Source organism: Caretta caretta, chromosome 14 (assembly GCF_965140235.1).
Source record: "Caretta caretta isolate rCarCar2 chromosome 14, rCarCar1.hap1, whole genome shotgun sequence".
NCBI classification, from domain to species: Eukaryota; Metazoa; Chordata; order Testudines; family Cheloniidae; genus Caretta; species Caretta caretta.
The window spans coordinates 15,294,966-15,312,807 of record NC_134219.1 but is presented as its reverse complement, the minus strand read 5'-3'; the positions used below and the strand labels follow the sequence as shown (position 1 = coordinate 15,312,807).

The 17,842-nt window shown below is 49.9% G+C and overlaps 1 protein-coding gene across 8 annotated transcripts in view; it reads left to right on the top strand.

Moving 5' to 3' along the window:
- Positions 1 to 17,842, top strand: part of CASKIN2 (CASK interacting protein 2) — an 86,686-nt gene that overhangs the window by 13,228 nt on the left and 55,616 nt on the right. For all 8 annotated transcript variants that reach the window (XM_048817493.2, XM_048817494.2, XM_048817496.2 and 5 more), the window contains one exon: positions 2,974 to 3,739. In XM_048817493.2, the coding sequence (XP_048673450.2) occupies positions 3,643 to 3,739 (97 nt within the window). In that variant the 5' untranslated portion in view covers positions 2,974 to 3,642. The remainder of the gene's footprint in view (positions 1 to 2,973; positions 3,740 to 17,842) is intronic.

Genomic DNA, 17,842 nt, shown 5'->3' with positions numbered 1-17,842 from the left:
TGTTTGTTTGTTTTTAAATTGCTGTTCAGCATCTCTACTCCTCCTCTTCCATAATTCTACCATTTCTCCCCCACTCTGAGTTGTTTGATGAAGGAATATTTCAGATTCCTGGGTTCTCCAGGTGAATTCCTGGGTTGAAAGATTAGCTTTCTCAGGTAGGGGGAGGGTTGTTTGCTATCACTATATACAGCAAGTCACATTCCAGTCTATTGCCAATAAACACCAACAGGGAGCGGAGGGAGAAATGCTTCTAGCTCAGGACTGCATCTGATACTGCTGCACTCTTGTGAAGCTTGAGAGGTGCAGATTGTTAACCCTTGGTTACACAGAGTTCCTGGGGCCTATTATGGCAGAGTCTTGGATGAGTAGCTGGCATTCAGATATGAGCCTGCTTCCTAGTGTAGATTGACTTAAAAAAAATGTTAGTATAAAAAAGTCAAGTGCCAGTGGGTTTGGATGATATCAAAGTAAAGCTGGGTAAGATGTGCTGAAGCAGAATGAAAACCAAACAGCTTTAAGCTGGTGCAGTAACTGAGGTTCCAGGAGATCTTCTATTAACCCAATTCACATTTGCTTATGGCAAGGAGCAATGAGGATGGACACAAGCATTAGACTTTAAGCCAACTGGCCGCAACTTGATTATAACATGAAGATATACCCCTAAAGCAGCCTGACCTGACAGCAGTGAAGTGCGGAAGTGACCGCCAACCAGAGTTGTGATGCACATCACATCGCAACCCGCTTGTGATGTGAAAGTTCAGAACAACCTAGCTGCCCAGGGCCTAATCGGCCAGCATAAACCCAAGGCCTGCAACCACATGTAGGCTACTGCATGGGAAAATCCCAAGCCTTACCATGTGAGTCTGGGCATCCCTGCTAATCCTTCCCCCACAAGGAAGGCTGTCATTGCCTGGCGGGTGCCACTGTGCCGCCCAGAGGTGTGTCTACCCTCTCAGCTCCATCCTGCAGTCACGCACTGGTGTGTGTCCCTTATCAGGCAATGATCTTAGCTTTATGGGTTTGCACTCTTCCTTTTGCAATATTTTTCCAAGAGTCAGGCTTGGTGCTAATGTGTGAGGGTGCAAGAGGCTAGATGTGTCTCTCCCCTGACCTACTTTTCATCGCCATTTGTTAGCCTAGGTGGTTATAACATCATATGAACTTTCATATAATTTTTACAGTTGATTTTAGAATCGGGCTAGATTTATAGTCCCAGTTATTACAACAGAACCCAACATTATAAACAGCCAAGGATGCTTCTCGGGAGCTTTAAGAAAGGGAGGTCTAGGAGAATCCAGGGCTCAAGTGACTGGTAACAGAAAGTGGAGCCTTGTAGCACTAGTTTGCTGGTTCTAATTTGGTGCTAATGAAGAATTGTAGCTATCTGACAGCAGTTTGGCAGCTTGTGTCAATCTTTCATATTTTCTCTCTCTTGCACACACTCCTTCTCCCAAGATTTCATGACCGGGTGAAGAGAAGCTGCCAGAGATGCATGACTGAAACATGGGAGAAGTCTAGAAATGTACAGAATGCAATTGAAAGAACTTCATGTTAGGATAAATCTAAATTTAGAGATTGGGAGTGGGGAGGCTTTTGGTGGGTAGGAACATGTGTGGTGGGGCCCCCATCCTGTAACACTGGGGGGAAACCTCAGTTTCTGAAAGGATGCCCTATGCACTGAGATGGAGACACGGTCCACCAGCAGGGAATTGGCTTGCTAGGGGCTGAATTAAATTTTGATTCTCCTCTGTCCTCTGAGTACAGTCACTCTGCCAGCTTGTGCTCAGCTCATTGCCTGAGAATGCTTGTGTGCTAATAACCTTCTTAATGGGTATCTTTTAAATCCCAATGCACTGGAGCTTCCCATTTAATTCTGAGGGCAGTATCTGTGTTTGCAAGGCGTAAGGAGAGAGGAAATGTTCAGCAAGGCCAAGGCGGCCTGACTAGGAGTAACAGGCTGAAATGCGGTGCTCTTAAATGTCCGGGGAAAGGGCTGGAAGCTCATCATTGGGATTCTTTAAAACTGCTAGGAGAAAAAGTAGCCGTAGTGAATATAGATTACAGTCCTGTCCTGTCCTGTCCTGGCTGGTGGAGTGACTCTCAGTGAGGCACTCTGATACCATCGTGATAGCCATATCATATCTAGATAGACATTGAAGTCCATCACACTCCAAGAGGGTTGTTATACTTTGCAGTTCCATCACACCTTTTATCTGAGGGTACTAATTACAGCTCCCCTGAGAGAGGGGATTCTTAAAGCCACATAGAGATGTGTACACCGAGGCACAGAGAGGTTCAGTGACTTGCCCAAGGTCATGCATCGAAACGGTTACAGAACCAAGAGAAGAACCCAAGGGAGTCCAGATTCCCTGCCCCTGGCTCCAGCCCCTAGACCGTGCGCCCACAGTAGTCTATCCCCCCCATGGCCAGGGCTCTGCTGGGGTCGGGGAGGAGGCACAGCACTCAATTAGTGGTTGGGTAAACATTCTGCCTGCTTGTGTCCTATGCAGGCAGAACACTTCTAGGGCGCCGGGGAGAGTGCACAACCTGGAGGCTCGTGATCCACCTTTCGAAAGGGTGTAGTGTGCACAGACAATTGCTGGTGTGCAAGGAGGGGCAAGGCTGTGCCCACGCTCTTGCTTCTCCCACTGCTGGCCCTATTCTCTCCTGCATGCACGTGTGGCAGGACAGGGCACTCGTGACCTTCCCAGAGCATCCATGCTGGGGGTCCAATCTGACCTCTTGTTTCTTGTGCCCACAGCACCTATTGTTAGAATGTCTCCAATACAGGGCCTCTCCCCCTCCGCTCCTGCAGCCCTTTTAACACGAGGACAGTCTGACTTCTGCCGGTACTAAATATAGTCAAACTATTTGTTCTTCGGCGTGGCCACAGAAGCAGTCGCAGTGGACTGTTTTAATGATGCTGATAAGTAAATAGCCTTTGAAACCTGACCCTGCTGTTGCTGTTCACAGGTACTGGGAGCACCACGACAACCTCTCCTCTAGGGCTCTGTGACCAAGGTTCTGAACGCTGCCAGCGCAGGGGGTCTGCAGAGTGGCTGGCAGAGACGGCACCAAGAGGAATGCCAGTATGAGGGGGATAACAGAGAGAGAGAGGATCTATAACTTCCAGACGGAAAGGAGCACATAATCCCTTTGGGAAGAATTAGGGAATCATCAGCGCAGCTCAGCCTGGCGCGAAGGAAGCAAAACATGACCCCTCGATCTCTGAGAGCTTTACACAGGTTCGGTTAAGAGGCCAGACTCTTCTCAAATCAGACTCTCCCGGCCCGCTCTTCCAAACTGCCTGGCTTTGTCTTGTGGGGCCCTGTTGCTGTTGGGAGTCAGTCCCCAAGCATGGAACTATTTTTTGTTTAAGTGATTGCATGTTCTTTAACCAGACTGCATCCCCATCTCCATCAAAAGGAAAGTGACTCCTAGCTGCATTTACCGCTATTAACGGAGAGATCTTTTTATAAAGGCTTTTTTTATGTCCCGTGGGATTTTAAAATATTTTTCTTGCTGGGCTTTTCCTCCATTTGAGAGCATTTTGAGGAGTTGCTACGTGCACGCCCATGGCTTTATGAACCAGAGGGATCTGAGGACCTCTTCCTTTCACTCCCTTACCACTCCGACCTGTCCATGATGGGGCGAGAGCAGGAGCTGATCCAGGCTGTGAAAAATGGGGATATACCTGGTGTGCAGAAACTGGTGGCCAAGGTCAAAGCATCCAAGAGCAGTGAGTACCTTTGCCTCTTAATGCAGCAGCAGGGAGCCGAAAGAACATGGGCATTGCTGCTTGCTCCATCTCTTGTCAGTTGCTGTGAGTTCTACTCCTAGGGCCTTGGTGTGAGAGTCTTTGGGAACAGGGCATGTGAAGCCTGGCACTCGTGCACTGGAGTGGAGACTACTCTGCAGTCAGGGGCTGGGGGTGTGAATCCAGATCTCGCTGATAATGTAAAAGATGATGCTTCTAGTAGCCTCTGTGTGAAAACCCTGAAATGTGGGGGACAGATGGGGGGAAGGGTGGCAGAAAGTCACCAAAGGAAAGTGAGCAGCACAGCTCCTATGGGGCATGCTGGCGCAGAGGGTCCTTCAGTCATTGCCACTTACTTCTGGTCAGATTTATCTTGTGAAAAATTACCATCCAAACCAGTCAACTGGAACCAATTGTCAGGCCTTGAATTTGAGATTCTTTAAGTCTGGTAATGTTTAACCCTTCAGTAGTGCCCGTCTCTTTCCTGTATACTCTTAAAGGTCAGCTGCAGAACTGAAGTAGGAATGAATTTAAGGCCGGTTCTGTGTGCTTGTACTGACCAGGCTGTGATAAAGGGGGAGACCCATGTCACTGCAGCAAAGAAACTCATGGGGACTGGTTATGTGCGTGCATTGTTGGCCTGTTGAATGGGTGCCCAGAGGGCCCCCCAAGCAGCATTCAAGGGCTGAAAAGGTCCTAGATGAAATATGGAGGTGGCAGGGGAAGGAGAGAGCTGGGTTACTGTGTATAATGGAGACAAAGGAAAGCAGGATCACTGGGATGGGGAGAGAATTACACAACCCTATGGAGCACAGCCCTCCTTATGGGGAAAAGACATTGAACTACACCCAGGAGAAGGCAGGAGGTATTGGTAGGAAACACCATGGTTAGAGTTGTGGATGGTACATTGTGCAGTCACATCCCGATCATGCACTGATTCTCCTAAAGATCAGGATACAAGAGATTGTGTCCTCAGTGGATGGGTTCCTGGTTAGGAGCAGGGAAGAAGCCCCTGTAAGTTTTGGCCCCAGTGACCTACGGGGAGGGAGACAGACTGGGAGTTCCTAGGGTTTGAGGACCTAGAGAAATAAACAAAAGACCAGGGCATCACTAGGACCTTGTCAGCAGCCCGTGTCCCAGACACCCCCATGCAGGATAGTGATTGGAATGAAATGGAGGTGGGTGGGAGGGTCTGAACTTTATCCTAAAGCTGGGGCCCCAGGGACAAAGGTTAAGATCTGAATGTCTCAAAAGTGCGGGGTGTCCAGCTCCAGAATCTTGGTTCAGCTCCTTCATTCTTGGGGTTCTTCCTGGAGTAGGCGGGATATGTGAGACGGGTGACACCCAGCGCATATAGGTGCACCAGAGTGTTGGCTAAGAAGAAGGAAGACGGAGCTATATTCCCCATATGAATGTGGGAATCAACAGAAGACAGCAGAAGGGAAGTGGGAGGAAAGGTGAACTAACTGGACTAATCAGTTGAGTGGATAAGGAAGCCATTAGGATGAAGAAGTAAAACAGGGTAGTCTAAAGCATGTGAGATAACTGAGCCACTGGGGAACAATTGGAGACTCTGTATGTGTCTGTTTGCAGGGAAGTTTTGAATACACATTCTAGATTCTCCTTTGACTCTAATGGTCTTGGTTGGTGGGGAGACAAGGGTGAAGTACCATACGCTGGATCTACAAAGCCATCCTGCTAAAATGCTCTTTAAGGCTAATGTTAAAAGACTACCCTTTCTTCAACCAGAAGGGATATGGATTTAAGGTGGACTCTGGGCCCAGCTGGTGGGGGGAAGAAAGTGAATGTCGGGAGAGTAGGTCCTGGTCCAATTCCCCAGAGACAGGTGTTCACATCATAAAAACTATCACATTTAATAGTGCTCTTGGCAGAGAAGCTAAGGGCTGAATGGGCAAGTGGTAGCCAGCAAACCTTTCACCCTGGGAGGTGTCCATCCAGGACAGGGTTGTGGTGCAGCATAGGGGAAGCTTGCCCTCCTGCGGCCTGTGCCGTGCTTGTGCTATGGATACAGGCATCCTGTTGCCAGGTCTGTCAGTCTGGCACATCTCATGAGTGCAAAAGAATTCACGTGAAAGCTCATAGGAGGAGAAAAGTGTGTGTGTGGAGGGTGAGGGGGAATAACTGAGACTGACTTGGAGAGACGAGGAGCAGCTCAGGGCTGTGTGTTCAGTGCTGGAAAAGTTAGTGAGGCTGGGGATTATAAAAACAAGGCGGGGATAAACTGCTAGGTCAGACACTGCAAAGCGCTGAGCGGGAGGAGGTAGGGGTTAACCTCTGAAAATCCACAGGGCTGGGGTTACGGAAACAAAACAACGCTCCCTAGACGGCTGCACCAAATGCAGATTGGAAAGAACTTTTCCAGTCAGTACAAGGAACTAGCCCGGCCGATTGGGAACATCATGCACAGGTCTGCTCACCTGCTTATCACAAGGCCAGGTGGCACGGGAAAACCCCAATGATGCAGATTTGTCAGAGTGCGGAGAGATACTTAGCTCTCAGGAGGAGGAGGAAATTAGCCTCTCTCAGAACGCTGTAGATTCTTGTGATGCCTACAAGGGAGACCAGGAGCTGTTGTTAAGGAAGGGCTGAGAATAAGGACAACCCTAGTGTCTATCTCTAGATTAAATACTAAGGAAGAAAGGAGTGAAGCCGGAACTGGCACAGCTGGTGTGCTTGGCTTGAAAGGGGAGCCTGATGAGGTGTAACATGCAATGAGGTGAGAATGCCCCCATGCTAGGAGGGGAAGGAGCAAGGCTGGCCTCCTCCCCTCCATCCTAGGACCTTAATCACCTGATGACTCTATCTCAATCAAATGCAATTGGAGAGCATTCTCTATTGCCTTGCTCTGGCTTTGTCCCCTCCTTGCTCCCCACAGGGGCTGAACCCCCAGCCAGAGATGTGGTCAGTCTATTACATGGCGGCAAGATAGGTCTGACGTTTCCCCTGCTGCATGAGGCTCTGTCCCTCCACCAGAGGAGCCTTCTACTCCCAATCCCTTATGATTCATTCTCTTGCTCGCTCGCTCTCTTTTTGTTAAGATGCCGGGTGAGCAGAATGTTAGCTGCCTTTGTTGCTCATTAAAGCGCCTTTCCATATGACAGGCCGAGACGCTGATTTTTAAAATCCCTCTAAGAGTCCTTCTGCTGTCTCAGTGGATTCGGTGCCGCATCGCTGTGATTAGCCCTCGGGGATCTCCTGGGCCTAAAAAAAGTCGCTGCACGTAACCGAGAATCAAGCCGCCAGTCCCGGCAGCGGGAAGTTCAGGGACACATAGTTAAATATTCAACGTGCATATTCTTAGGCGGTGCATGGGGTGGAAAATGTTGGTGCACAAATGGGTCAGAGCACCTATTATTTCAAAGCCCGGGAGCACATGATGATTTCTTCTTTTTTTTTTTTTGGTAGGTGAGAACACATTAATTCTGCAGCTCTGTGGGGCTGGGGGACATCAGTATGATACTGTAAGGCAGAGGGTGTGGGGGATGCCCATTGTTGTAGATACCTCTGCAAGCGGGGAGGGGTTCTCTCAAACCATATACATCCAGGGAGGGCTTGGGCCATTCCCCGTGGACCCTATTGCTGTTGGGGTTGTCACCTGGAGCAGTGGTAGAAGTTTTAATTTCCTTCTCTTGCCTCCCCTTCAGTGTCTGAGCACTGCAGAGTTTAATTGAAATTGTTAAACGACCCGTCACGGCTTTGGCCTTTTCTCCTTAGTGATCAATCACTTTCCTGGCTGGACGCGCTCGTTAACAATGAGCCAGTTGGCTGGGCAGGGATGAGCGCAGTAGCCCTGGAGTTAAAAAAAAAAAAAGAGGGGGATTGGGGTGGGGGGTGTCACAAGATTAGATTCCTGGGGGAGGAGACCAGCAGAACAATTGGGTCTGTGGCCATTGTCCCTTGGAAAGGGGAAAGTCTCTCAAGCTGTGCCAGCCCTTATGAGGGGAAGACAGAGTTTAATTCAGCTGAGCCCCAAGAGCAGGCTCCTGGATGGAATTTACCAGGGGGATTTGCTTGCTAGTCGTTCATCCTGAAGAATCGCAAAATGTCTTCAAAGTTTGCATGCTCACAGCTTTGCTGAAATTTAGCCATTTCTGGGGTGAAGGCAGTCAACTAGTTTCTCCTCTACTTGCATGGAGGACGAGAAACTTTTGACCAAGCACTCTAGGATAAATCCATACTCTCGGGGAAAGAGCTTTAATATCCATGCAGAGCAGGCAGAGTCTAAGAAAATGGGTATTTCCTGCTTCCAAGTTCCCAGGAGGTCTGTGAGGTTCATTTAATTCATGTGTGTAAAGTGCCTTGAGATCCTCGGATGGAAGAGGCTCCAGTTGGGCAAAACAGTATTAACTTGGAAGGATAAAGAGCTACATCAACCCTGTTAGGCTTTGAACCTGATTCTGTGCAGTCTAGATATTTTCAACCTGACACTGACCTTAGCCATCCACAAAGCGTCTAGAGTGGCTTTCTGAGCTCCCAGACATTGTATGGATCAAGTGTCCCTAGTTAGAAGGCATGATAACCTGCTAAATACAGGTATTTGCCATTGTTCTAGTCCAGAGGTTCTCAAACCTTTCTATCATGTAGATTCTGTTCTAGTAGAGTACTAGTAAGCTCTCTCTGTTTTGTGTTTGTACAGCACCCAGTGCACTGGGCTCCTGGTCCATGACTGGGGCTCCTCCGGTAATACAAATAATTCATAATGAGCTTGTCCAGTGGTCTCCTCCCCTTCCAGTGGCCACTTCCTCTTCCATTGTCTCATCAGATCCCTGTGGTAACCACAGCAGTCCCTTATGTGGAGTAGTAATGTTAGACGTATTTTTAGCAGCTTTTAACGTGATGCAGTAGCTGGAAACAAACAGGCAAGCTAGCACCATGTGAACAGCGAACTCTGCACAGACCTCACTTTGGGAACTGCTTTGCTAGTCTGTCCCTCCAGAATTTCTCAATGGGCTGAGAGTTCCTGGCTCGCTCCTCCCCTGCCTGCTTTCCAGCTGTGGAGCGTTGGCAGGGGTGCAGTGCGGGGCTTACCCCTCTGGCCACTGTTGCCACCATTCTCTTTCTGCCATTGACAGAATAGCACTGGTAATGCCCCCTGTGCCTTATACGGAATACAAGAGCATTACCTGTCCCACAAGCCATCTCGTCCAGTCTCGATTTCCTGATAGTGGTCAGCACTAGTTGCTTCAGAGGATGGTTTAAGAGCCCTGCAGTAGGCAGACGTGGGGTAAACTGACCCTGCAACTGGCTCCCTCCTAATCCTTAGTAGTTAGTTTGGCTTAAGCTCTGAAGCATGAGGCTTAATATCTCTTCCAGAATTAGTGAACTTTAACTATTGTAACTCTGGATGTTCTTGTTATCCATATAAATATCCAGTCTCTCTTTGAATCTTGCTGATTGCGTTTGCCTCAGTGACATCCTGTGGTAGAGATCCACAGTTTGTATCGTGTGGGGAAAAAGTATTTATTTTTGTTGTTTTTGAATTTGTCATCTTTTAATCTTGTTAGCTGGCCTTTTGTTCTTGTGTTGTGAGATGGTGAGAACAGATCTACCTTCTTGATCATGTGCTATTTTATAGACTTTTTTTGTGTCCTCTCTTCACCTTTCTAAGTGAAGGAATTTCATTCTCTTCAATCTCTCTTCATGTAAGAGTTTCTCTAGGTCCCTAGTCCTTCTCATTGCCCATCTCGGATCCCCCTGTAATGCCATATTCTTTTTGAGATGGCATGACCCGTAAGGCACATGTTATTTCAGAAGAGGCCACACCATTAGTTTGTGTGTCCCTGTTTAAAAGCCGGTCCTCTCCTAGATGGTGTGTGCTGCCTCATGTGCCCCATGAGCTGGAACAGCCAATTATCTGCTTCCACTTTGGATTGCAGCTCCATTCATTGCTCCATCAGCCCCATGTGGGAACTCATTCTCTTTCTGTGTGTGGAGGAAGGATGGAAATCATCGGAGTCTATTGCTGCTAAAGCAGCAGAGTCCATAAGCCTGGGCCAAGCCATTCTTTCCTGTGCAGATCCTCTGCCTGTGTCAGGTAACAAAGCAAGAAGTTGCATCTTCCACCATGGCTTTCTGTTAAATCTGAATCACCCAGGCCATTAGGCAGCCAGGGCAGGATTATTTTCTGTTACGTTATGCTTGGTTTATGTTTCCTCTAGTCTAGTTTTAAAACCCCGAGGCAGCCTAGTTTCTATTCCTTGTTCGCCACTGACTCGGTGCGTCACCTTGGGCAAGTTCCTTCACATTCCTAGACTTCAAGGGTGAGCACCTGACTCTCCTTAGTAAAGTGCCAAGAGAGCTACAGAAGGAAAGTGTCCTAGAAGTGCTAAGTATTAAGTGACAGAGATTCCAGTGCTTCTCTTGAGCGTCTATTTAACAGTCTTCTAAAGCATGTGGCAGTATTACATGGATCGCTGTAAAAACTTCTTGATGTGGGTGAGAAGGAGAGAAATGGACTTAAAGGTTTCTGTATTTACATCGCCCTACTACTAAACCACTGCTTGGAATAGATTTCAGAGTAGCAGCCGTGTTAGTCTGTATTCGCAAAAGAAAAGGCGTACTTGTGGCACCTTAGAGACTAACCAATTTATTTCAGCATAAGCTTTCGTGAGCTACAGCTCACTTCATCGGATGCAAATCAGATGGAATAGAGTAAACTGTAAGGGGGGGGAGACTAATGGGTGTTTAAAATTATTTAGTCCTCCTCTTCCTCACCCCCGGCCCTCTATCCCATGGAGGAGGTCTCTTCCAATGCTTGCCTAGTCGTGTGCCAGCCGTTAAGGTCGCTTGGCATTCTCTGTGTTGGGACCTCTGGAATGCCAGCTGCTTCTCCCGGTGGGCAGGGTCCTGCTGACAGAAGGAATGCGTTCCTCACGCCTACTGCATGCTTCCACTTGAGCTGAGAGTTCAGCTATTTGAGCTGGGAACAATTTTTATCCCTCGTTTCCAATCTCTTTACGGTTGGTGGGGGGTGGGGAAGAGAGCAGGAGCAGAGTCTGCAAAAGGAATCAACTTACTGTGAATATACGGTGCCTGTTCAAAGCCAGCCTCTAAAGTTTGTTGTGCTTGGAAAAGGGCCATCCCTGTCCTTGGCTAGTCATGCCCTGGCTGGGCTGCTTTGATGGGCCGAATGTTAGCAAAGCTGTGGCTGCACTTGCTAGCACAATCAGAGAAGCCTGAAGCAAATAGGGAGATAAGGGGCCTGCGGGAACAAGGGATAGCGCTCCCTTCCTGGGAATTGCCCAGCTCCATGGGGGAAGGGGGCTGGGGTTGGGAATTGCTGCTGTCCCTGTGAAGCCACCAACATGTCTGTCTGATCTTCCGGATGGGTGGCAGGGGAGAGCAGTCCTCGTGGTGTACAAGGTTCAGGGGCAGTCTCTGCCCTTTGTAGAGGCAGCTGGAGTTAAGCTTGGTGGGGGGAGGGGGAGGTTGTCAGCCCTTACACAGGTTTCCCCTTGAGTTAGTGTAAGAATTCAGCTGCCAGCCGCAGAGGGCAGGCGAGGGGCAGCCGCTCGCATTTTGCTTGACCTCTCGTGAGAGGCCCCAAAGCGCCTCACTGAATGGGCAGGGCTGCCCCTTGGCACCAGGCCAGCTCTGCCTGTAGCTCTGCGGGAGGAGGAGCGTGTTGCTAGCAGGTTCACACTGACTGCAGCAAGGCCTTTTGGCAGCTGAGGCCCCATTTAGGTCCTGTATGAACTCCCGAGAAGCAGCCAGCACTCTCCTCTTCCTGAGTGAGAGACAGGCTCCCTTCCACAACCTGCTGAACAGGGAGATGCTTTAAGAAATGGGCCAGTGGCCTGGGTGAAAATCCAGCACCCTACTGACTCTATGGGGCAGCCCTGAGTCAGACCTCTGTGCTCACATGAGCGTAGGCTGGCACTGCTGTGTTTAGGGGAGGATGACTTTACCCCGCATCACTTTGCAGTGCCCTGCCCTGTATCACCTCCCCCCAAACACTCTCTAATGAGTGTTTTTCTGGGTACCTCTGGCAGGCAGGTCTTGGCATTGCTGCCATTGAATGGTTGCCCCTCATAGGTGTGTATTGGAAGTGCAGTCTCTGGGTTTGCACCCTGAATGAAAGCTGGGCAGAGCCACCCACGGTTTCTCTCCCCCCTATCTGGACACAGTGAGTCCCATCTCTTGGCTTCCCTTTCCCGGCAGCGCTTTGCAATACCAAAAAGTTCCTGCAGACAGAAGATGAAGTTCTAGATCCGGCGCTGCTCCCAGAGGGTTTGGCTGTCCTTATTCCTTATTATAGCAGGGTACGTTCTTAACACATCGCAAGGCAGAGCTGGGCCACACTGTACTCGGGGAAGGAATATTCTGGAGAGCCATGTGTGTGCGTGTGCTGGTGGCCGAGTCCAGAGTGTGCCTGCCCTGGCACAAGGAGGCTCTTGGAGCTGGATTCTGTGCTTAAGGCAGGGAAGAGATTGTGGGCTTCATTCCGGGCACTACCTCCTGTCCCTTTAAGAGCTGCATTCACACTAGCCTGCTGCAAGCCCATTGGTCTCCCTGAGTGCCTGCACCAACAGGAGACAGGGCTCTTGCAGCTTGTGGAAACTACCCTGGTGGTGGGTATTTCCTATGCAGCAAGTGCAAGGTCTGCTGCTTTGGGGCTAACTGGAAAATCGGTCTCCTGCTCATGTTTGACTGTTAAACTCCCCATCTCATGAATACAGGGTCCCAGGTATGGATGCAGTACCGTGCAGCTGACTGATGGGGGTCTTCCTAATTTGGGCATCTCTAAGTGCCTCCCAGTGGCACTGCCCCGGCCATAGGCTAAGCTAAACAAAAACATCCTGCCCCCTTTTCCCCAGGAGCCATATGAGAGATGACTTGAGCAAACACCTCTGTAAAGAGGGCAGGTCCCCAGAGGGCTGTATTTGAGGAGATAGCAAAGACATGGGCAAATCCTAAATGCCTTCCCGTGACTCCTCAGTTCGCTGGCAGGCTAAGAGATCCCTGCCACTCTGTTCCGGAGGGCTCTGGAGCAGCAGTTGGGATGTGCAGATGACAAGGATGATACTGATCAGGCTGCCAGCTGAACGAATGCTGCACAGGTGTGCAGCCTGCAGTCTCTAAAGAGTTAACTGCACTATGGGGCCTGGCATGAGGGCATAAGGACGCTTTTCTGCTGCACCCACTGTGTGACTCATAGGAGGGCTCACTACGCAGCTGTGGGAGCAACAGGAGAAGAGGGAACTTGCTAAGCCAGAAGCCTCCTGTTCTGTCAAGCTTTACCTGGGGGGTTCCCCACCTCATCCACACCAGGCTGGGTCAGGGCACTGGGGCTGCGGACGAGGAGCTGTTGTGTTTCCTCTAAAACAGTTTTCAGAGGAACAGCCATGTTAGTCTGTATTCGCAAAAAGAAAAGGAGTACTTGTGGCACCTTAGAGACTAACCAATTTATTTGAGCATGAGCTTTCGTGAGCTACAGCTCACTTCATCGGATGCATACCGTGGAAACTGCAGCAGACTTTATATACACACAGAGAATATGAAACAATACCTCCTTCCACCCCACTGTCCTGCTGGTAATAGCTTATCTAAAGTGATCAACAGGTGGGCCATTTCCAGCACAAATCCAGGTTTTCTCACCCTCCACCCCCCCACCCCCCACAAATTCACTCTCCTGCTGGTGCTAGCCCATCCAAAGTGACAACTCTTTACATAATCAAGTCGGGCTATTTCCTGCATAGATCCAGGTTTTCTCACATCCCCCCCACCCCCATACACACACAAACTCACTCTCCTGCTGGTAATAGCTCATCTAAACTGACCACTCTCCAAGTTTAAATCCAAGTTAAACCAGAACATCTGGGTGGGTGGGGGGGGGTAGGAAAAAACGAGGAAACAGGCTACCTTGCATAATGACTTAGCCACTCCCAGTCTCTATTTAAGCCTAAATTAATAGTATCCAATTTGCAAATGAATTCCAATTCAGCAGTTTCTCGCTGGAGTCTGGATTTGAAGTTTTTTTGTTTTAAGATAGCGACCTTCATGTCTGTGATTGCGTGACCAGAGAGATTGAAGTGTTCTCCGACTGGTTTATGAATGTTATAATTCTTGACATCTGATTTGTGTCCATTTATTCTTTTACGTAGAGACTGTCCAGTTTGACCAATGTACATGGCAGAGGGGCATTGCTGGCACATGATGGCATATATCACATTGGTGGATGTGCAGGTGAACGAGCCTCTGATAGTGTGGCTGATGTTATTAGGCCCTGTGATGGTGTCCCCTGAATAGATATGTGGGCACAATTGGCAACGGGCTTTGTTGCAAGGATAAGTTCCTGGGTTAGTGGTTCTGTTGTGTGGTATGTGGTTGTTGGTGAGTATTTGCTTCAGGTTACGGGGCTGTCTGTAGGCAAGGACTGGCCTGTCTCCCAAGACTTGTGAGAGTGTTGGGTCATCCTTTAGGATAGGTTGTAGATCCTTAATAATGCGTTGGAGGGGTTTTAGTTGGGGGCTGAAGGTGACCGCTAGTGGCGTTCTGTTATTTTCTTTGTTAGGCCTGTCCTGTAGTAGGTAACTTCTGGGAACTCTTCTGGCTCTATCAATCTGTTTCTTTACTTCTGCAGGTGGGTATTGTAGTTGTAAGAAAGCTTGACAGAGATCTTGTAGGTGTTTGTCTCTGTCTGAGGGGTTGGAGCAAATGCGGTTGTATCGCAGAGCTTGGCTGTAGACGATGGATCGTGTGGTGTGGTCAGGGTGAAAGCTGGAGGCATGCAGGTAGGAATAGCGGTCAGTAGGTTTCCGGTATAGGGTGGTGTTTATGTGGCCATTGTTTATTAGCACTGTAGTGTCCAGGAAGTGGATCTCTTGTGTGGACTGGACCAGGCTGAGGTTGGTGGTGGGATGGAAATTGTTGAAATCATGGTGGAATTCCTCAAGGGCTTCTTTTCCATGGGTCCAGATGATGAAGATGTCATCAATATAGCGCAAGTAGAGTAGGGGCTTTAGGGGACGAGAGCTGAGGAAGCGTTGTTCTAAATCAGCCATAAAAATGTTGGCATACTGTGGGGCCATGCAGGTACCCATAGCAGTGCCGCTGATCTGAAGGTATACATTGTCCCCAAATGTGAAATAGTTATGGGTAAGGACAAAGTCACAAAGTTCAGCCACCAGGTTAGCCGTGACATTATCGGGGATAGTGTTCTTGACGGCTTGTAGTCCATCTTTGTGTGGAATGTTGGTGTAGAGGGCTTCTACATCCATAGTAGCCAGGATGGTGTTATCAGGAAGATCACCGATGGATTGAAGTTTCCTCAGGAAGTCAGTGGTGTCTCGAAGGTAGCTGGGAGTGCTGGTAGCGTAGGGCCTGAGGAGGGAGTCTACATAGCCAGACAATCCTGCTGTCAGGGTGCCAATGCCTGAGATGATGGGGCGCCCAGGATTTCCAGGTTTATGGATCTTGGGTAGTAGATAGAATATCCCAGGTCGGGGTTCCAGGGGTGTGTCTGTGCGGATTTGATCTTGTGCTTTTTCAGGAAGTTTCTTGAGCAAATGCTGTAGTTGCTTTTGGTAACTAAAAAAAGGTTTCTCTAAAACAGTGATGCAGAAGCCGAGAATACCCTTTCTCTCTTGCACGCACCTGGCCTGCCATGGCAGGGGCAGCTTGGGATCCGGGTGTACAGATCTTGCCGGTTCCAGTGACTGGCAACATCCCAGCTGTCAGAACAGCAGCAGCCTTTGGCCTAAAGCTTCACTGCCCGTGAAAATAATTCCCCCGGCTGAAGCCTGTCTCCTGGGTGGCCCCATGACAGCCTGGAATTTGCTCTGAGGAGAGAGAGAGACACAATTGCCAGGCTGCAGGGTGGGCAGCGTCTGAGTCTCCAGTGGGCTCCAGGTGGCTGGGGCCGAACGGACGGCGCCACAGACGCCGGGCTGGCAGCGTGGTGCCAAGGCCTGGGAGCGTGGCTGCTGCCCCGTCCCTAGAGCCCCAGTGCTTTGTGCTCTTACCAAACAGATGGGATGGTGTTTGCATTACAAAGCAGCGGGGGAGGGGCTGTCCCTAGCATCTAGCAGTGGGGCCCATGCATGCAGATGGACTCCCTTCACCGCAGCCTCCCTGAGGAGTCCCAGCTCCCTAGCATGTGCACGATGCTGCTGCCCCCAGTCGTGCCCAGGTACAAGGAAGCCTGGCCACCTCACGCCCCACCCCTGCCTCAGACAGCTGCGCTGGCTCCCTATTGGTCCAGGGTGGGGATCGAACCCTTCCATAGGGGGTGCACCGGCTGACCTCACCGACCTCCTTTTCTTCCACCTCCCTCTGCTCACCTAGCCCTGGCCTCTTCTCTGTCCCCGCTGTAGGTGTGAGAGCCTTCTCCTCTGCCACAGTCCCCATCTAGAGCAGCATTCATGCACCTGTTCCCCCTTGCTGACCCTTAATTTCTCAGTACATCCCTCTCCTCTCCATTGCTGTGTGGCCCTTAATTCCTCTGCTCCTCTTTCAGCTGCCTTTTAACATTGTGGGGTTGAGCTCTCCGCAAAGTGGGCCTTGAGGGATACAATTTGGGGGGAGGGATGAAAGGTGCTAGGTCAAACGAAGCTCTGCTGGTCTTGGCACCACTTCCACCACAGGTGTTCCAGCTGGGCCAGACAGCCTGGCCTGCTTTGTTTGGGGGTTTCTGTGGGGAGCCACTGAGTGCCCCTAGCTCCTGGGAGCTGCACACTGAGCTCATCTCCCATTTAACTTTGGTGGCAACTGTAGCTGCTCAGCACCACTTCAGCTCCCGGGGATCTAACATTGAGCATCCTTAACTCAAAACACACACAATTAGAGGTCACACTTGAGAAATGGGCCCTAAGGGACTTGCCTAAGGATACCCCGTGAGCCTGTGTCGGAGCTGTGAGTGGAACCCAGGCCTGCTGACTCGGGCCAGTATTTCTCCCCTCCCATGCTGGGGGGCCGGGATGAGCGGCACTTTTCTTAAGAGGTCATCATCCTCCCCAACGCCCCTCTCACTCCATGTCATCTCTCTCTCCTCTGGAATTTTATTTGCATCTCCAGTAATATACAGGGAGCAGCATGGGACATCCATGGCCTAATAACTGCCAACAAGGGGCATGGCAAGGCTCAGCCAAAGACCACAGGAGTGGGGATGATGGGCAGCTGTTGTGTGCAAAGTCTGACCCTTACTCGGATTAGGGGGAGGAGGCATAGTGCTGCTGGAAGCCTGAAGTATGGAGGAGCGTTAATGCTGTGGAGCACTGCCCGGCCACCAGATATAATGGCAGCTCCCAGAGATCAGTGGTCGAGGTATGGATAACTGGGGGTCGTGTAGTGGGCTGTGTGAATGTAACCCACACGCCTTCTGGGTGTGGTGTTCTGTCCCATCTAGTGGCGCCAAGACCACTTAGAGAGAGAGAAAAAACGAACAAGTCTGCTCTACAGCCTTAGCTAACAGCCAGTTGGCTTTTAGCTCATGCAGTAGAGACTCATGCACTAAGCTCCGGAGGCCCCAGGTTCGATCCTGCCTGCTGACAACCAGGGTCTGTTGGCGTTACACAGATACTAAACTATCTGTCCCAAACTTTACTGTGGTGTAAAGACCATTTTGTCCCATGAGGTCCTGGGCACCGACTTTAGGCATTTTCCGTGGGATTGGTGTTATGGAGTATGTGATGTCTAGAGCATCATCTGGGCTCAAAGACAGTGTACGTTCTATTGCCTGTTACATCCCCTAGTGGGGCAGGGTGGGCCAGATTCTGCTGTCAGTTACACTGGTGTAACTCCCAACATTTCACATCAGAATCTGGCCCATTCCCTTGCCCTGGCAGAGGGGATGGACATAATGCTCTAATGGGTCTTTTCTAACTCTGGCTCCTATGATCTTTGCATAGGGGAATGGAAATGGGGTGATAGCAGTCACTCCATGCTCATTGCACCTGAGTTTCCATCATAAGCCTTATTTTTCTGCCCTCCTCAAATCCACCAGAAAAGGTTTATTGGCATTGCAGCTGGTGGGTTGGATTTGGGGTCAGGGTAGAATTTCTGAAGTGAGTCAGACACAGACTCAGAAGCATGACTCTGCTTGAAAAATGCATCTTTGACTCTGTC